The sequence below is a fragment of the Octopus sinensis genome, linkage group LG12, assembly GCF_006345805.1.
Source record: "Octopus sinensis linkage group LG12, ASM634580v1, whole genome shotgun sequence".
Taxonomy (NCBI): Eukaryota; Metazoa; Mollusca; class Cephalopoda; order Octopoda; family Octopodidae; genus Octopus; species Octopus sinensis.
In genome coordinates, this window is record NC_043008.1 from 55,693,123 (window position 1) to 55,712,611 (window position 19,489).

Here is a 19,489-nt window from a genome sequence, read left to right on the forward strand (position 1 = left end):
ACCTCTGAAGGACCGGCCTGTATGTATGGATGACTGTGATTTTACTTAGCTTGATGTGTCTTCTCGGACACCACAAATCACTGCAACTTCCAGTCCCTTTATATATTTGTATATGCACACACACACAAACTTTATTTGTGGTTAACAAAGCTACCAATGGTTTCATGTAAAGAGAAATGTTTCAACAACTATCAAGCCTGCCACATGAGAATGCTGCCACTCATCTTCATCACACACACACACACATATATTACATATACATACTACATATAATTTACATTCACACACACATATATAAGGGAAAAGAGATGAAGTGGATGGGGTACACAGAAAAATAGTAAAAACAGACAGACAGACAGATAAATAGATAGATAGATAGATAGATAGATAAATAGATAGATAGATAAATAGATAGATAGATAGATAGATAGATAGATAGATAGATAGATAGGTAGATAGATAGATAGATAGACAGATAGATAGATAGGTAGATAGATGGATGGATCGATAGATAGATAGCTAGACAGATAGATAGATGGATGGATAGATAGATAGCTTGACAGATAGATAGATAGATAGATAGATAGATATGTATAGATAGGCAGATAGATAGATATATATGTATAGATAGATAGATATGTATAGATAGATAGATAGATAGATTAGACAGATAAAAATAAATCAAAATGGCTAAAATTAGAATGATGAATGTATAAATAAGTTAATAAAACCGTTTATAAAAAGATTGCAGTCAGAAAGAATGTCTGGAAGAAAATGAAGGGAAAATAATGTTTGTCTGCTGTTTCCAAAGTTTCAATCAAATTTGAGAATAAATGCATTAAGATTCTCCACCATAGCCTAAGGTTAATAACAGTCAGATATACATTATTAAAATCTTGTGGAACTTGGAACTGTATTGATTTATTATATAAGTGGAAAGCCTTGGATTTATGTAGGAATGAAGGAGGAGAGAGATTGCATGGTGGTCATGTTTTATCTCTCTCTCAAGGATGTCAGTGATTACAATGAATTAAATCACAATTTCTGTGACAAGACGATGATTGGAGTTTTCTGATCTGAGATTGAGTATTAGAACGGATTTTGTTTGTATGACATTTCCCTTGAAGAGAAGAGGAGAGACATTTGAACTTAGCCACTTTGATAACATAACTACCTCACATCAAAATACCTTTTCAAAAGAATTGTTGAAATATGTTGCTGTTCTTTTTTATTTATTTTGTTTTTTTCAGTAGCTGTGTCTGTAGAAAAGGGCAGTACTTATGATTTTTTGCAGACTTTCCAAGACAAATTCAAGAGCCATGTTTTTCAGTAATTTTACTGAACATTGAAACATCAAAATACATTCATTTGCTGCACTATATCAATGTGTCCTTTCAACATTTTCATTGTTATGAAATGTCGCAGCCAGGACTGAAGTACCATATTTGATGGCATATTATATGCACATAAAGCGGTGACAAACAAAAGCAAAAAACACATCTGTAATAAAAGATAAAAGATATTTGGCAGGCTTCTTTCAGTTTCTCTTGACCTAATAAGCTCACAAGGTTTTGGTCTGCCCAGGGCTGTAGTAGAAGACGCTGGACCAAGGTACCATATAGTGGAACTGAACCCCAAGGTTACATTCTAGATATTTTGTATCTCATCAAATTTTCTTTATTTCATGTGCTGCCGCCATCGCCACCTTCTTCTTCTTCATCCTTTAACGTCCCTTTTACAGACTGGTATGGGTTGTACAGTTTCACAGGTGCTGGCAAGCCACAGGATTGAACCAAGCTCCATTGTCTGTTCTGGCATAATATATCCATGGCTGGATGCCCTTCTCAATACCAATTACTTTACAGTAATTGCACTGGGTGCCTTTTACAGGACACCAGCACCAATACAATAACCATGTAACACACAAGACAGAAACCGTTCAACTGAGGGGCTGCAATATCGAGGAAAGTGGCTTTATGCTACACAACGAGAGTTTACAGTATGGAAGAGGGACAGCAACGTTAACATCAACGTACTGCCTGACTGGCCCTTGTACCAGTGGTATGTAAAAGCACCCCCTACACTCTCAGAGTGCTTGGCGTTAGGAAGGGCATCCAGCTGTAGAAACTCTGCCAGATCAGATTGGAGCCTAGTGCAGCCATCTGGTTCGCCAATCCTCAGTCAAATTGTCCAACCCATGCCAGCATGGAAAGCGGACGTTAAACAATGATGATGATGATGATGATGATGATAATGATGATGATTAATAGTTGTGGATATTAAGCTTCCTTTTATGCAAATCATTCACTGGCTACTTGCAGTCATATGCATTGTTAAACACACACACACACAGAAACAACATAAAAACAACAACAACAACGATATAAGAGTTTTAACATATTTATTCCACAGTACAAATAATAATTTACTTCCACATCTTGTGGACATCATATAAGAATAGTAATCTTTCCTTTATTTGCAGCAAGGACAATACAAATCCAAGTTTGTGGCCAGGGGACTAGTCAATTACATCGATCCCATTGTTTTACTGGTACTTGATTTATCGACCCTGAACGAATAACAATAATAATAATAGTTTCTAATCTAAGCACAAGGCCAGCAATTTTGATAGCAGGAGGGGTTACTCAGTTCAATTGATCCCCACTGTTCTTGACTAATATTTTATTTTTTATTTACTCTGAAATGATGAAAGGAAAAGCTGACCTTAGTGGAATTTAAACTTAGTACATATAGGGCTGGAACAAATACCACAAGGTAATTTCTCCAATGCTGTAATGGTTCTATCGATCCACTGCTCTTCATCCATTACAAGGTTCAGTCCTTGTTTGTGGTGTGGAGGCTTGTATGCCTCAATGACACCAAGAACTATGCCAGCAAAGCGCAAGTTCTTGATAGGGCCTCCCATGCTGGACAGGCCAAAGGACAGAGGGCAGACTAAAAGGGACCATTTCTTCCCACAGGTAAAAATGGGTTTGTATAGGGCCAACACTGTTACTAAAAACAAAAAGTAGTAACAGAAGCATCAATGGCAACACTAAACCCAACAAGACCTGGGGTAGGACAGTCCAAGAAAATTGTGTCAATGGCTTATGCTTGTAAGCAAGTGATCGCTCTAAGTAATAATTTCTAACATAGGAGGCACGAGGCCTGAAATTTGGAGGAGGGGGCAAGGAAGTCAGTTATAGTAATCCCCACCATCAGTACTCAGCTGGTACTTTATTTTATCAACCACCGAAGGGATGAGAGGCAAAGTGGACCTCAGCAAGATTTGAACCCAGAATGTAAAGAACAGCAAGATATACTGGATGGCATTTTGTCCAGAATCTGTTAATCTGCCACCGTTACCTTAAAGAATAAGAACTGTAATAAATGTATAATGAAGCTGGTGCAATATTGGTGCCAGATTTAGAGTTTTCATTTAAAAAGGAAACTCAACAAAGTTAACCAAAGTAGTCCATTATTTCAGCCTAATGATATGAGATATTAAATAATTACATAGCTCTCTCTCTCTCTCTGTCTTTCTTTCTCTTGATCTCTTTCTTTCTTTCTTTCTTTCACAAGTCCCATTCATAATTTCTTATTGTAAATCTCTTAAATACTTTTAACATTTATTATGAAACTTTTTCCCCCCATCTCTCTCTCTCTCACTTTTTACAGTTTTACTCTTCTTTTCTATTAGCTCTCTCTTAAACTTTCCCCTTGTTCCTTCTTTATTTCTCTCTCTCTCTTTCGTCTCATAATTTTCTCTCATTTTTATCATCTCTCTCTCTATCTCTCAAAAACACATATACACAGATAGGCTTTAAGTGCAGAAAAAGAAAATGCAAAAAAAAAAAAAGCAAAAAAAAAAGTTTTCCCAATTTTAGTATTTCAATCAGCTTTCTTTACTGGTTTTGCCTGGATTTCCATATCGGTAAGCATTTGGTCCCAAACAACAAACTGTTTAGAAAGAGTGGTGATCTAAAAGATTTGATTTAAGGCTTATAACTGAAACAATGAACCTTACTGGAAAAAAAAATAAGAAAAATAAAAACATATTGAAAGAAATACAAAATTATATCATTAAAAGTAAAGAGGCTATGACAATAAGATGACATGAGGTCTAAGGTACCATATTTTCCAAAATGCAAGTTAAATTTCCCAGGTCAAAATTTACAGCCAAAAAAGGCTGGCTGACTTATACATTCAGATGTGTTTGGAGGACCAAAAATTCCATGCTAGCATAGAATATGGATGTTAAATGATGATGATTACCTATGTATGATGTCTGGGATTCTTAGAAAATATAGTAAAGAAAGAGATTTTTGTTTTTCTTAAGAATATTTCTAATATAGTCACAACTCTCTTTACTCTTTCACTTGTTTCAGTCATTTGACTGTGGCCATGCTGGAGCACCGCCTTTAGTCGAGCAAATCGACCCTGGGACTTATTCTTTGTAAGCCCAGTACTTATTCTATCGGCCTCTTTTGCCGAACTGCTAAGTAACGGGGACATAAACACACCAGCATTGGTTGTCAAGCAATGCTAGGGGGACAAACACAGACACACACACACACATATACGACGGGCTTCTTTCATTTTCCGTCTACCAAATCCACTCACAAGGCTTTGGTCGGCCCTGGGCTATAGCAGAAGACACTTGCCCAAGGTGCCACGCAGTGGGACTGAACCTGGAACCATGAAGTTGGTAAACAAGCTACTTACCACAGAGACACTCCTACGCCTATCCTACAAGGATACTTAATCAACATTTCTGAAGGATGCCAAGTAAAGTTGACTTCGGCAGGGTTCCTACTCAGAACATAAAGAGACATAAACAAATGCCGTAGGGCATTTTGTCTGACACTCAAGAATTATTAATGAAGTCTGTGAGTAAAATATTTCCAACTAAGAGTAAAAGCATAAATTAAATAATGAAAGTGATTCCGGAAAAGGAGGTATGAAAGTGCTATTACGAAAGGTTATTAGATGTGGAGAATGCTTGGGAGAAAGAGGGTCTTCCTAGTATGGACTCAACAGAGAGGCCAGCTATCCTAGTCGATAGAAGTGTGAGAGATAAAACAGTTAGTTAATTTTTTGGCTCAAAAAGCAAAAAGCAAGGCCATGTAGGGGGACATGGAGTTATGTACAGGGGTGTTCATGCAAAGAGTTCAGGCCATTTCTGGTCAAGAGAGACTTTGAACCGAGCGGTCGTCAGCATCTTCACTATCTCGTTCGGCAGCTTATTCCACAGATCTGCAACCCGGACGGAGAAAGCCCCTCTCCTTCGATTGAGATGAAATCGTCGCAGATAGAACTTTTCGGAATGACCCCGCAGCCTGCGCTCTGGAGCAGGAGTGAAGAACAGCTCTTTCGAGAGGTTACACTTTCCGCTTATGATATTGTGAGCAAGAATGAGATCACCATGGTGGCGGCGTTTTAAAGATATGAGGGCAGGGAGATCCCCCAGTACATCAGACAATCACTACTGGAGATACTTCAGATCTCAAACAATCTTCACAGGTAAAATTACACGTTAATTGCACAAACACATAGATGTCATTGTCATTTTCATCATCACTTTATGTCCATTCTTCTGTGCATTGGATTGGAACAATTTACTAAGGCAGTGTTTTACTTTGCAACAAAAAAAAAAAAAAAAAAACGAAGAAAAGGCTGGTTAAAAGGAATAAAAATGGAATATGTTTTTGGATAAGTGACAGAATGCTCCTCTGCTCTCTATAAGTGAGAATCGACTACATTTTCAAAGTGACAGATATTGAATAACGGTGACAAACCAGCTACTAAAACAGATGTAGCTATATTTTTTTGAAATAATAATAAAAATTAAATTTGCTTGAAGTTATAAAAATGTGACAGATGTCTGCGACTGTCTTACAAAACTAATTAATTTATGAGTGTAGTGACAGCTAAAGTCTGCTGATATATATGTCATAGTAAAGTCTAGCATTAAATACAATAAACCAAAGCTGATTTTAGAGAATTAATTTTATAGGACTAGGATCATGGGAATGGTTTGATGTACCTCACCTCAGTGATGCAAATGTTGGGAAGATAAGCGATAAAAAAAGCTTCGTTCATATTAGCTGAATACAAAATTTTAAACACAGCAGGAAGAGAAGAAGAAAAAGTGTTTGATCATGTTATACCAGTTGATTCTAAAGATATTTCTGTTTCTATATAAAAAGGATACCACAGAATTGTAAGTACCAAGCAGTGCTTTCGCTTTATCTGTCAAATGAGCAGCTTGATCCTGAAACAGAAAAGAAAGAAATTATTGGGATCTTTTACCTTTTGACCTACAGATTTAAAAAATAATATTTTGTAACTAAACACATTCAAACTTCAGACACTGGTAGAATGTGTCATATAAAATATTTTTTACTCTTAGCATTTTTGAGAAAAACTTATATTTATGAAGTTATTTCATGTCAAAGTTCTCATATTTCAGTAATTTCAACCAATCAATGACGTGTATTCAGCTGAATAAAATTACTGCTGTCGTTTGTCAACAAGAACTTCCAGCGGTGTATATTTCATCTGTCACTGTTATTTATGACAACCCTCCTAACACCTTAACCCTAACCCTAAAACCTTAAAACAAGTACAAACGCACGAACGATGTCATAAATAACAGTGACAAACGAAAAATACACTGCCGATAGTTGTTTTATTCAGCTGAATACACATCATTGATTGGTTGAAATTACCGAAATACGAGAACTTTGATGTGAAATGACTTCATAAATATAAGTTTTTCTCAAAAATGCTAAGAGTAAAACATGTTTTATATGACACATTCTACCAGTGTCCGAAGTTTGAAAGTGTTTAGTTACAAAAAATTATTTTTAAAATCTGTAGGTCAATTATTGTCTGTTAATTGAAAATTTTATAATGTCTCAGCTTAAATCAATATGATATTTTTATCAGTGTGACAGATATTAAATGGACAAAAAGATTAAATAATTCCTTTCATGGGTAGAACTCTTACAGTAGATTTTGAACTCTTGCTTCTCTCTTAAATATTCATCACTCTTCTTTGCTTTTACCATAATTTATTCAGTTCTTTGAATTCCAACAAATTTGTAAATAAATTCTCTCAGTGATAATGCTAAGAATAGCCAAAGAAGTGGGAGCGGGGCACAAATACACACAAATAAGTAAAACAAGTATGTAACTGACCTGTTGGTTTAAATGGACTTGGCTGAGTTCCTGCATTTTTTCATGACTCATAGAAGAAGCTGAAAAACAGTGAATCTTGCCTTGAAGTTCATCAGTCATCAACAACAAACAAGAAATTCAGGGCAACATATAGGAAATAAACAAAATGTTTGAAAAGTGATGTTTCTTCCTAAAGATGTCAGGAAGTGTTCTCCCAAAACAAGTTTTTTACCATCTACTACATCTGAAGATTCTTACTTCTGGAAGTAATAAATACTAAACCACGTCATGATGAATTCTGTAGAGGAAGATGATTCCAGGTTGAAGCCAATATATGTTTCTTATACTGAGAATGCTACAGACAAAAGAATCACACAGCATCATTTTCCTTCTACTACAAATCAGATATTAATTTTTCTTTTCCTTACTAGGAGTAGAAGAAGGGGCAACACTTATGACCTTTGCAGGCTCTCCTGCAGTGGTGAGGTTGATGTTGAGAGCTATTCAAGCAAAGTGCAAGCTCTTGGCAGGGCCTCCTATGTTATATAATGTTCAACTATTATTACTTAATATTCCCCCCAAAAAACATACACTACAGTCAATTTTAAAAATATAAAAAGATAATAAACTCAATACATTTACTTAAATATTATTACAAGTATTATACAATATATCAAATAATTTCAAAGGAATGAAACCAGACTAATATGGACCACTTCTTCACAGAGGTATAAAAAAAAGGGTATCCCAGAGGTATAAAAAAAAGGGGTATCTCTTCCTAAGAAAAAAGAGCAAAGTTATAGATGTCTCAGTGACTATTCACAACCATGGAAAACAGAAAAGAGCCCAGAGTCGAGAATAGTGGACCCATGATCAACAAGGAGTGAAGGGCTTAAGTAAGTAAATGAACTTTTTTTGAGTTAACATTTGTGTGAAAGACATGAGTAGGGAGGAAATTCCAGAGGGTTCATGTTCTGGTAATGAAGGTCAGGGTATAGGGATTAGTGTGGAGTCTGGTATAAGGATTGGGTGGACACAACAAGGGTGATCAGAGGAGAAGATATGAACAGGATGAAAATACCATGGTTGGCCATGTCATGCACCCTGACAGTTCTGAGGTGTACAAACAGTCCATCAATAGGGTACCAAACAACTGACCAAAGAGTCATTGGTTCTCATCATATGACAGGCATAAAGTTTCAATTGCTGGGTCCATCAAACTCTGAGTAACATGCTGTTTGTTAAGCCCTTCTCAGGTCAGCCCTGATCAAACATATAATTAAATGGCACGTAAAAAGCACCATCCGAACGTGGCCAATGCCAGTGCCGCCTCGACTCGCTTCTGTGCTGGTGACACGTAAAAAGCACCAACCGATCGTGGATGCTGCCAGCCTCCTCTGGCACCTGTGCCGGTGGCATGTAAAAAGCACCCACTACACTCACTGAGTGGTAGGTGTTAGGAAAGGGCATCCAGCTGTAGAAACACTGCCAGATCTGACTGGAGCCTGGCACAGCCTCCTGGCTTCCCAAACCCTGGTCGAACCATCCAACCCATACTAGCATGGAAAGCAGACATTAAACAATGATGATGATGATGATATTGAATAGTGTAGCTCTAAATACCATCTCCTTTCATTTTTTCTTTTTTTAAGAGTCACTTGTGAATTAGAGAGATTTAGCTTCTATTTCTAGCAAACTGAGAAAAACTACATAGAGACTCCAATACAGGATGGCATAGGCCATTGTTTTAAGTAGTGGTTGCACTAGAAAATGGACACCCCTTGCAATGTTAAGTTCAATTCCTGCCAGAGAGAAAGTTACCAACAGCAGATGAGAGTCCTAATGAAGGGAATATTTATCTGTCACCACTGGAGATAAGCACAGGGACCAGTTGACTCAAGAAATCCATAATGGAAATTAAATATTCTGGACCAAGACCAATCAATTATATTTCCTTGTCCTAAAATAAAAAAAAAAAACCAAGACCTCCCATTGTGTTGCCTAGTCAATTAGCGTTATCAAATATAGAAACAGAGAAACTAATTTCTGATTTAAAAAAAAAAATACAATTTAACAAACTATAATAGCAAAGAATAATAATAATAATAAGAAGAAGAAAAAATAAATAAATAAAAAGTAGAAAACTAATGTAAAATGCAAAGAAGAAAGAAAATAAACAATCCAATGTCTTTCAATTAGATAAATAAGAATAGTTATATAAATAAGTGTGATTTGATTATTTATAAAACTGCAGACAGTAAACATTGGTATTTGGTGAAGAAATCAATAGATAAATAACCGTCAGAGTAACATCAAACAGAAGACAGAATTTTTTGAAGAGAGAGAGAGAGAGGAAGAAAGAGAGGGGAGAGGAAGGAGAGAGAGAGAGTCAAGTACTAAGAACAGAGCTATGAGTATGGGATCATTGAAACCAAAATAAAACAGGTCAAACAATTAAAAAAAAAAAAATGGTTAAATTTAGTTCTAAAATATACTAAATTTGTTCTCACATTCACATATGTACACCCACGTAAATTATCTCGTTTCGGTCATTGGACTGTGGCCATACTGGAGCACCACCTCAAAACACATCTCATCTTTATCTTGTTTCAGTCATTGGACTGTGGCCATACTGGAGCACCACCTCGAATACATTTAGTGTAACAAATCAATTCCAGTTTTTATTTTTAAGTATGGTACTTATTCTATCAGTCGCTCTTGCAGAACAGCTAAGCCATGGGGACATAAACAAACTAACACCAGTTGTCAAGAAATAGGAGGGACAAATAGAGAAACACAAAAAGTGTTTGAAAGCACTGGATCCCACAGCAGTCTCTTCTACTTTGCCCTAACTTTTACGACCCTCCTAACTCAGCTCCCTTGCTCTCATTTCCTCCTTCATCACCTTTAGCTGTCTTTCTCAGTCTTTCCTTTTCCTTTACTTCCTTCCTTAGTCACTTCCATCACTCTTTCCACTAAGTCACTTTCCTCCTGCCTCAGCACATGACTTAGCCATCTCATCCCATTTCTCTTCATAATACTCTTCACTGGTTCTGTTTTCATCATGCTCTTCATAAAATGCAATCAAATAGAAGTAGCAGCAGAAATGGTACAACTAATTGCTTTTGGAATATTTATTTTCATTCCTCTATGTTCTGCATTCAAATTCTACCAAAACTGACTTTACCATTTATCAATATTATAAGCATTATAGGCGCAGAAGTGGCTGTGTGGTAAGTAGCTTGTTTACCAACCACATGGTTCCGGGTTCAGTCCCACTGCGTGGCACCTTGGGCAAGTGTCTTCTACTATAGCCTCGGGCCGACCAAAGCCTTGTGAGTGGATTTGGTAGATGGAAACTGAAAGAAGCCCGTCGTATACACGTATATATATATATATATATATGTGTGTGTGCATGTATGTATGTGTGTCTGTGTTTGTCCCCCTAGCATTGCTTGACAATTGATGCTGGTGTGTTTATGTCCTCGTCACTTAGCGGTTCGGCAAAAGGGACCGATAGAATAAGTACTAGGCTTACAAAGAATAAGTCCCGGGGTTGAGTTGCTCGATTAAAGGCGGTGCTCCAGCATGGCCGCAGTCAAATGACTGAACCAAGTAAAAAGAGAAAAAGAGTATCTGTGAAGGCGCATGGTCTGGTGGTTAGGCCGTTGCACTCATGATCACTAGAGAGTAGGTTCGATTCCCTGACTGGGCAGTGCTTTGTGTTCTTGAGCAAAACACTTTGCTTCACGTTGCTCTAGTCCCCCTTCTATCAGGGATGACTGTTGGCCTGCTCACCTAGCCAGTGGGGTGGCATCATTTGAAGGCTAAAACAATGCAAAAAGCACAGTGACCAGCGATGTGTAACAACATCTGATAGCCTGGTCGGTCATGTGGATAAGCATCTAAATATAATATCAATGTATCCCTGTATGGACTAGACTATTGTATGTTGTTATACATCGCTGGTCACAATGTGCTTCCTCACACTGTCGTAGCTTTCGAATAACGCCACCTCACTGGCTTGGTGGGCAGGTGAACATTACCCCTGAATGGAATGCCAGTGTCTGTTGCAGGGTTACGCATTTACAGTTGAGTGAACTGGAGCAATGTGAAATGAAATGTTTTGCACAAGGGCACACTGCCAGTTTAGGAATCAAAACCACAATCTTGTGATCATGAGTACAATACCTAACCACCAGGCCAAATACTTTCACATATGTGTAATATAAATGTCAGTAATGTATTTAGGGGTAGACTTCCACAAGAAGTTCCGTTGTGTCTCAGATGGACTGATTATATAATATATAAGCAAGGTGGCGAACTGGCAGAAACATTAGCATGCCGGGTGAAATGCTTAGCATTATTTCGTCTGTCGCTACGTTCTGAGTTCAAATTCCGCCGAGGTCGACTTTGCTTTTCATCCTTTCGGGGTCGATAAATTAAGTACCAGTTACACACTGGGGGTCAATGTAATCGACTTAATTTGTTTGTCTGTCCTTGTTTGTCCCCTCTGTGTGTAGCCCTTGTGGGTAGTAAAGAAATAATATAAGCAAGTGTATTAAGGTGTTGATTTGCATAAATTATTTGTTTCAGTTGAAGTCTAGCACTAATCAATTTTTGTCTTTCATTCCACAGAAACTATTGGTTTAAACACCAGTAATATATCAGGATCAATATTGTTAACAAAACAAATTGGCCTTGTGCTTTGGCAAAAGTAATCAATAAATTTATGAATAGCGTATTATTGATATATGATATGGCACTTTGTATTGAAAAGTTTGCTTTGTAACCATGCAACTCTGGCGTTGATTCCTCTGCATGACATCTTCGGCAAGTCTCAGCTTTTATAACCCTTGGGTTGACCAATATTTTCTGAGAGGAATTAGGGAGATAAAAACTGTGCAGAAACCATCTTATACATACATACATACATACATATAAGGGTAGAAAATTTAGAAAAATTTTCATACCAGTGATACAGAAACTCAAGTCTGAGAGTAACTGCAGAAATATTTTTATTCTCATTTGCCTTTGAATTTGATCTTATTTGTGGTTTGGGCTTCAACTGCCCTTTCAAGCATGTATGGTGTCCTATCAAAGGTCACCTCTTTCATGTATAAATACATAAATTGTTTATACACTATTATACATATATAAAGATTTTAAAAAAATATGTGTGTGTGTGTGTGTATAGATTGGTAGCCACTACACATATTTTTCTCTCTCCTTGTTTTTTTCTGTGTCCCTTTCTGTAGAAGAGCATAGGCTCGAAACGTTAAAGACTTTTTCAATTCCTGAGCATTATATAAATACATCTGTTTGTTTTGTACACCACACTTGTCTTCGTCTTTTGTTTTTTTCGTGAACTCTCCCTCTATATACAAACACACACAAAATTCTTTTATCTTTTACTTACCATGTGGTGGCTAAGCAAGCTTCTTAAGAACACACACATACATATATTTCATGCTCTCTACTTATATCCCTCCTACTGGCCATTTGGTATTGAAATCTTTCATTCACTCTCACCCTTTATCTACTCTCGGCTACCTTTCTTAACCCATCCTCTCGATTAGTGGTGTCAATAAAATACTCTCAATCTACTCTGTAAAGTAAATGATGTTAGGAAGGGCATCCATCTGTAGAAACCTAGCCAAAACGAAACATACGAATGAGACATGGTCCCCCAACCTGAACAATGAAGGAGAGCAGAAATGACCAGTCCAAAACATGCCAACATGGAAAGTGAATGCAAAATGATGACCACTGATAGATGTATGCATATATGTTTGTATCTTTCACCAAACTATAACAACAAAAAATAAAAACAACAACGAAAAACTTTAGATCTTCAAATAGGGTCCATCACCATTAGAATTACAATAAGTATTTGGCTTGTTAAAAAACCTCTAATTAACGATGCTATCTATATTATTTATAAAGTAGGATGTAAAATTAATAATTTCACAGCTCAGTTTCATTTCGCAATTGTGGCTGTTTCACGTCATCTATGTTAATATTAATAACATCACTGAGAAAGGCATGAATATCACAAAATTACATTTCTGCTATAATTATAATACTGTGTAATCTCAGTAAGAAATCAATACATATGCTGCTAATTAACTCAAGCTAACAACTGTCTTGTTTTATTTATTTATTTCCTTAATTTGTAGGCTTAGTTTATTTCTCTTCGTTTATAATGATTTTAAAATTAAATGAAATTTATAAAAAAAAACACCCTCCGACGTTTTGACAGTTGGTTTCTTTAATGCTGTTGATGCAGAAAACAGAGTCAACCACAACTAAAAGAATAACATCATCAAATTCAATGATGATGGTGTAGGCAGTGACAATGGTAATGATGATGATGATGCCACGAACAATAGGCCTGATGATGATAATGATGGTGTTGATGACAATAATAATAATAAAAGTAGAGGAGGATTGTGATGATGATGATTGTGGTGTTAGTAATGATGATGATGATGATGGGTGGTGATGGTGATGACGACAACTAATGATAATAGAGACCATGATGATCGTGGTGATGATGATACCACTAACAATAGGCTTGATGATGGTGATGATGACAATGGAGATGAGAATGATGATGGTGTTGAGGACAACATCATCATCATCAATAATGATAACAGTAGTGGAAGACTGTGACAATGATGATGATGATTGTGGTGTTAGTAGTGATGATGATATGATGATGATGATTATAGGTGATAATGATGTGTGGTGATGGTGATGATGCCACTAATAATAGGTCTAGTAATGACAATGGTGATGGTGATGATAGTGATGATGAAACAACAAGCAACGAAGTTATGTGAAAGACATTAAGCCCAAACAGAAGTTCAGGAATTCACAACAACAACAACAACAACAACAACAAAAGTGCTTGATAATAAAGCAGCAACATTCAATGACAAAACACTTCCGTTTCAAGAAACGATGGAGGAAGTGAACGTAGCAATAATGCAGGGGTGGGGCAGAGGGAAGCAATATCAATCACTTGCTCAGCAATAAACTAAATGAAGGGTCACAAAAAAGAAACATAGCTTTTTAGCTAGATAGCTGACATTAAGCAAGGAACATTCAACTATGTGTTTTGGAAGGATCAGTTTGCCAATAAATACACAAACACTGGTTATATTTCACTTCTTTTTATCACTATTGTTATCAGTTAACCAATTAACTAATCAATTGCTTGGTCAGTAAATCAGTTTATTTGGGTCCTTTTATTGCAGTCTATGATCTTATTAACGATGCGCTGTCATCAGCTCTTTTCCTATGATGAAGAACTGATGAAGGTGTGTCATCAATAAGGTTGCTCACTGCAATGAAATGAACTCTAATTAACCAATTGATTAATTGATTGACCAAACAAGTGATAAAACAAGCGATTCATTAATTGGTTAACAGTTTAACAGTGATTTTTTTGTTTCATTAGTAAAATGACCTTCCCAAGGTACAAACAACATTTGTTTCAACATAAGATTTTTACAAATCAAAAACAAAACACTCAATCAGGAAAACAGAATTGATATAATGAAGACAATAAAGAACAAAAATAATAATTCTGTGTGTGTGTGTGTGTATGCGTGTGCACGCGAGCATGTGTTTATATACATATGAATGTATGTGTGTATTTAAAACACACACACAATGTTTTGTGCCTTGCAACAGAAAATGGTTTGATCAGCCTGCTTCACACAAATCATCTAGAAGAATGCATGAATTATTTATTCAATTTAGTTGTGGCAAAGATTCTATATAAGGGAATATGAGGAGCTTGGGGGTAATTTCTTGTTTTTTCCAAAATTTTTGTTTTTGTTTTGATGCATAAATTTATAAATCTTCTTGTTTCATAATATTCAAGATTTCAGCTGCATCTTCAATTCTGCTCCGCAATTTTAAGTCTGTTGAGAGCCTAACACTCAAAATTGTTTCAGTGTGTTTAAAAGATTTCAATCAGCGCTTTGAAAATTTTGTTCCAGAGTTAAGCTTGTTAAAAACATAACACCTGAACACATGTCTTGACAGGTAGGATATTATTACAAATAATTATTAAAAATAAACCATCACTGTTCTATTCAAAGAATATATATATATATATATATATATTATATATATATATATATACTAGCAGTATCGCCTGGCGTTGCTCGGGTTTGTTTTGACCCTTTAGAATTGGAATTTTTTAGAAGTAAACATTTTGCATTATGTAGCTTGTTATTCTCTTTAAGTGAACATTTTTCTGGTTGAAATACACCAAATAATGGTGACACAGCAGTCAAAAATTCGTAAAAAATAGTGATTTTCATATTGATGTAAATAATTTTTCGGTGTTAACATGGTCCGATTTGAATTTTTTCTTCTACAGAAGGAAGAGCAAGCCTTCTTCTATCATAGTCTCAATTTTGGTCAACTTGAGCCGCAGGTTCTCGGAGGAGATAGTGTTAGTTGAAGGCTACCAAACCTGCCATACACAGACAACTTTCGCTTTATATATATATATATATACAAAACACAGAAAAATAAATGAAAATTATGAGTCACATCTAACCAAGGAAGTTATTTGAGTGCTGATCCATTGGTTAAAAGCTTCTCCTCTGTCTTGAGGTCTTTACTGAGTAACCCCAATAAAAACAACTTCCATTGGCTCAATTCATGTAGATGTATGTAGGTAATACAGGGAACTGCAATTCCCTTGTGTAAGCACTGAAGGATTAAATATTAACTCTGTAGCATTGAGATTATTCTATCAAATATAACACTTATTTATTTCTATTGTTTTGAATTAATCCTGCATTATCTTGTAGCCTTGAGATTTTGATAATAAGACTATATTTTTTTAGACTAACATTGTAATGTAGGTGTGAGAGGCTGGATCAAGCCAGTTTGAACATAAAACAGAATATTTTGGGCCAGGTGTGGCTGGTTTAAATGCTAAAAGGTTAAATATCATGAATATTTCTTTAGTTTGAAACGCTAGGCTCAAATACGTTGTAGTCTGTTGGAGAAGAGGTGAATAGTTTAATTATCCAAGACATACCAAAAACAGTGCCACACTGATTCCTCTTTGAGGCAAAATATTAATTAATTGATTAGTTATAATCGTGATCAAAACAACACAGTTTTAGTTATAAAAACAAGAAGTAACATAACTATTTCAAGGGTCATACAAAACAACAAAACCTGCTGAGTAATTTTGTTAGACTTTAATTTCCTGTTGATCTTTTCAAGGAACAACAACAACAACATATGTTAATTTGGTGTCAAATAATGTTACATAAATTGTATTTTTTTTTTTTAGAAAATATTCAAAACTTGCAAAACAAATTTTTTTCAGATATAAACAGAAATATAGAAATATGAATGGTTTGACAAAATCTGAAATTTTAAAACTGAACTTTAAAAAGAAAAGAAAAAAATAGATTGCCAATAAATAAAGAGTAAAATATGTAGGTCTCTCATATCTACCTCGTTTATTTATTTATCATTAAGAATTGGGTAGAATGAAATAGTGTTTTTTTTTTCTTATATCATATATATATATTTACTTAAACAGTGCAGTGAAGACACTCCAAGACAATATAAAGAGAAAAAGAAAATGGAATGAAGCCACAACTGTACCAATTAAACAATAATGGAAAACAGATTTCAAACAACCAATTAGTAAGAGACAGACTTATACCAAGAGAATCATTGAAGAAGTGTAGCATCAAAGTGTAGTAGATATAGACAGGTGTAAAGATAGTGTATAGGAGACAGATTTGTACCAAGGTAGTACAGTGGAGAGAGCCCTGAATCAACAAGGTGTAGCTGAGATATATTGTACAAGAAGACCCTGTACCTGAACCTCCACAATAATGAAGTAATGATGTGTACACAGGTGTAAGTATCGCCTGTGAGAGTAGACAAACCAACATAATGCAGATCTGTACCAACATTGGATACACTGAACAGCTTATTTATCTAGGGATGTGTCTGTCTGGAGGAGGAGAGAAAAACTAAAGGGGAAGATGCTATCCAAGATGATGGATGAGAGCTACATTTGGAAACCAAGAGGAGACAGAAGTGATACCAGCAATTAGCAAAAGAGTGAACATGTGTGTGTGTGTATGTGTGTGAACATGTATTTTCTTCCCTTCCTTGGGTCCTCAACTCCTGGTAGCATAGTAGGGGCACTGCTGTGACATACAGTACTTTGGCCACTTCCAAAACTTAGCAGAGCCTGTCTTGTTCCACAACATCAGCATCATTATCATCAAGAGGAGCAACTGACAGCAGTGGTGGGCCATAGCAGGATTTGAACACTGAACAGAGAGAGCTGGAAGGAATACTGCTAGGCAATCTATCCAACATACTAATGAGACAGTCACCTTGTATTTGTGTATACTTGTGTGTGTATGTGTAGAGGGTAGCATGGCTCAGTGGTTAGAGCATAGGGCTCACAATCATGAGGTAGTGAGTTCAATTCCCAGACCAGGTTGTGTGTTGTGTTTTTAAGCAAGACACTTTATTTCATGTTGCTCCAGTTCACTCAGCTGTAGAAATGAGTGGTACCAAGCTGTATCTGTCCCTTTGCCTTTCCCTTGGATAACACCAGTGGTGTGGAGAAGGGAAGCTGGTATGCATGGGTGACTGCTGGTCTTCCACAAACAACCTTGCCTGGATTCATGCCTCAGAGGGGAACTTTCTAGGTACAATCCGATGGTCATTCAAGACTGAAGGGGGTCTTTACCCCTGTGTGCACGTGCATGTGGAGGAACCCATAATCCACTGGTTCATTAGGTACCTCACTCAAAACATCAGCATCATAAAGTGTTTTTAGAGTGCATGTCTGTTTGACACAAAAAAAACATCCCTGTCCAAGCTACAGAATGAGATGAACTCAGCACTGCTGCTGCTTACATTGATGTGGTGATTTAAACTTGTAGTGTCCATTTGTAGCTATGTGGACTGGTCCATCTGAGAGTCAGGTATTTTGGCTATATCAATATCACAGGAACCATTGGCAGCAAATAGTCGCCAATATCTCAAGCAGTTATTAGCCTTGCTTCTTACCAACTTGGACGACCATCTCTCACTTCTCCCATCTTCTCTCATTTTCTCTCTCTGAAGTGTGTGACTTTAACGATGATTTGGGAGTACAACAGAGTAAGAAGAGTATGCAAAATGTATAACAGAGTTTACTTATTCCTTCATCCAGGCTTCACATTGCTGCTCCTCAGAGTTCCCAGTGAATTAATTAATTAATTTATTTAGGTGTGCATGTATATTTGTGTGTATTTATGTCTCAGGCATGTGGAAGAGAGTGTAATTCGGCAGGAGGACTTAAGCGACATGCAAAGGTACATGAAGCCCAGTTACAACTACAGCCGGCTATTACCAATAAAGGTTTTAGTTGCCAATTTTGTACAAGACATTGTAGATCTTTAGCTGGGCTAAAAAGGTCACATTCGATCACAGCACCATTAACAGTTAAGCTTCGTGCAATGGCCATACTCGGTAACGAGGGGGCAGCCATCATGTATGTAAATACACACATTACTGTGTGCATCCAGCTTCCATGATACACACATTGATAAACTGCATCTCTGATTGCTTTAGTAAATACGTAAAAAGGGATGGTTGCAGGCAGAGAACCCAGCTGTGAAACACAATCCTGGGTAGCTTGGACATGTAGCTTTCAACAGTAATGAAGATATATAGATGTGTAAGTGTATGTTCTTGAGTATGCATGTGTGGGTGTACAACTCAGTAAAGATAGAGCTACGAAACATCAACTAATGAAATGAGTAATGTGTGTGTGTGTATGTATGTATTTGCACATGATGTTAGCAACAAGGTGACTGTAGAAGCATAATTCACACACTTAGCAACAGAGCAGAGAAGTGGAGTTCCATCTATATTTTTATCTATAACCAGAGCAAGCAACACAGTAGACATATATACGAGATATTGATTCAAAACACACAAGTATATACTAATGATTAATTTAAATAGCAAACACAAAGGGAACAGAAAAAACTTCACCAGTCAAATACGTACAAAACTTGATCAACAAAAATATTTGTAACACATGAAATGCTGCATCTTTCAAAGCCTTATCAGAGACTTAAACAAAAATTTAGAAACAGAAGAATGTAAGGCAACACAAACAGCAGAAGACATGGGTCTTATTGTAATTATTGTTCGCAAAGAGCAAATGTTTTAATGAGGACTAAAGCTATTATTCCTAGCAGATCAAGCTAACTCATAGAGGATTCTTTGTTGATAACCTTTT

General features: G+C 36.3%; 1 protein-coding gene across 5 annotated transcripts in view; it reads right to left on the bottom strand.

Annotated features, from left to right (window-relative positions):
* Window positions 1-2,384: 2,384 nt before the first annotated feature.
* LOC115218031 (dynactin subunit 3) overlaps window positions 2,385-19,489 on the bottom strand; it is a 71,641-nt gene continuing 54,536 nt past the window's right edge. For all 5 annotated transcript variants that reach the window (XM_029787783.2, XM_029787782.2, XM_029787781.2 and 2 more), the window contains 3 exons: window positions 7,204-7,262; window positions 6,215-6,274; window positions 2,385-3,981 (listed from right to left, as the gene is read on the bottom strand). In XM_029787783.2, coding sequence (XP_029643643.1) covers window positions 3,892-3,981; window positions 6,215-6,274; window positions 7,204-7,262 — 209 coding nt within the window. In that variant the 3' untranslated portion in view covers window positions 2,385-3,891. The remainder of the gene's footprint in view (window positions 3,982-6,214; window positions 6,275-7,203; window positions 7,263-19,489) is intronic.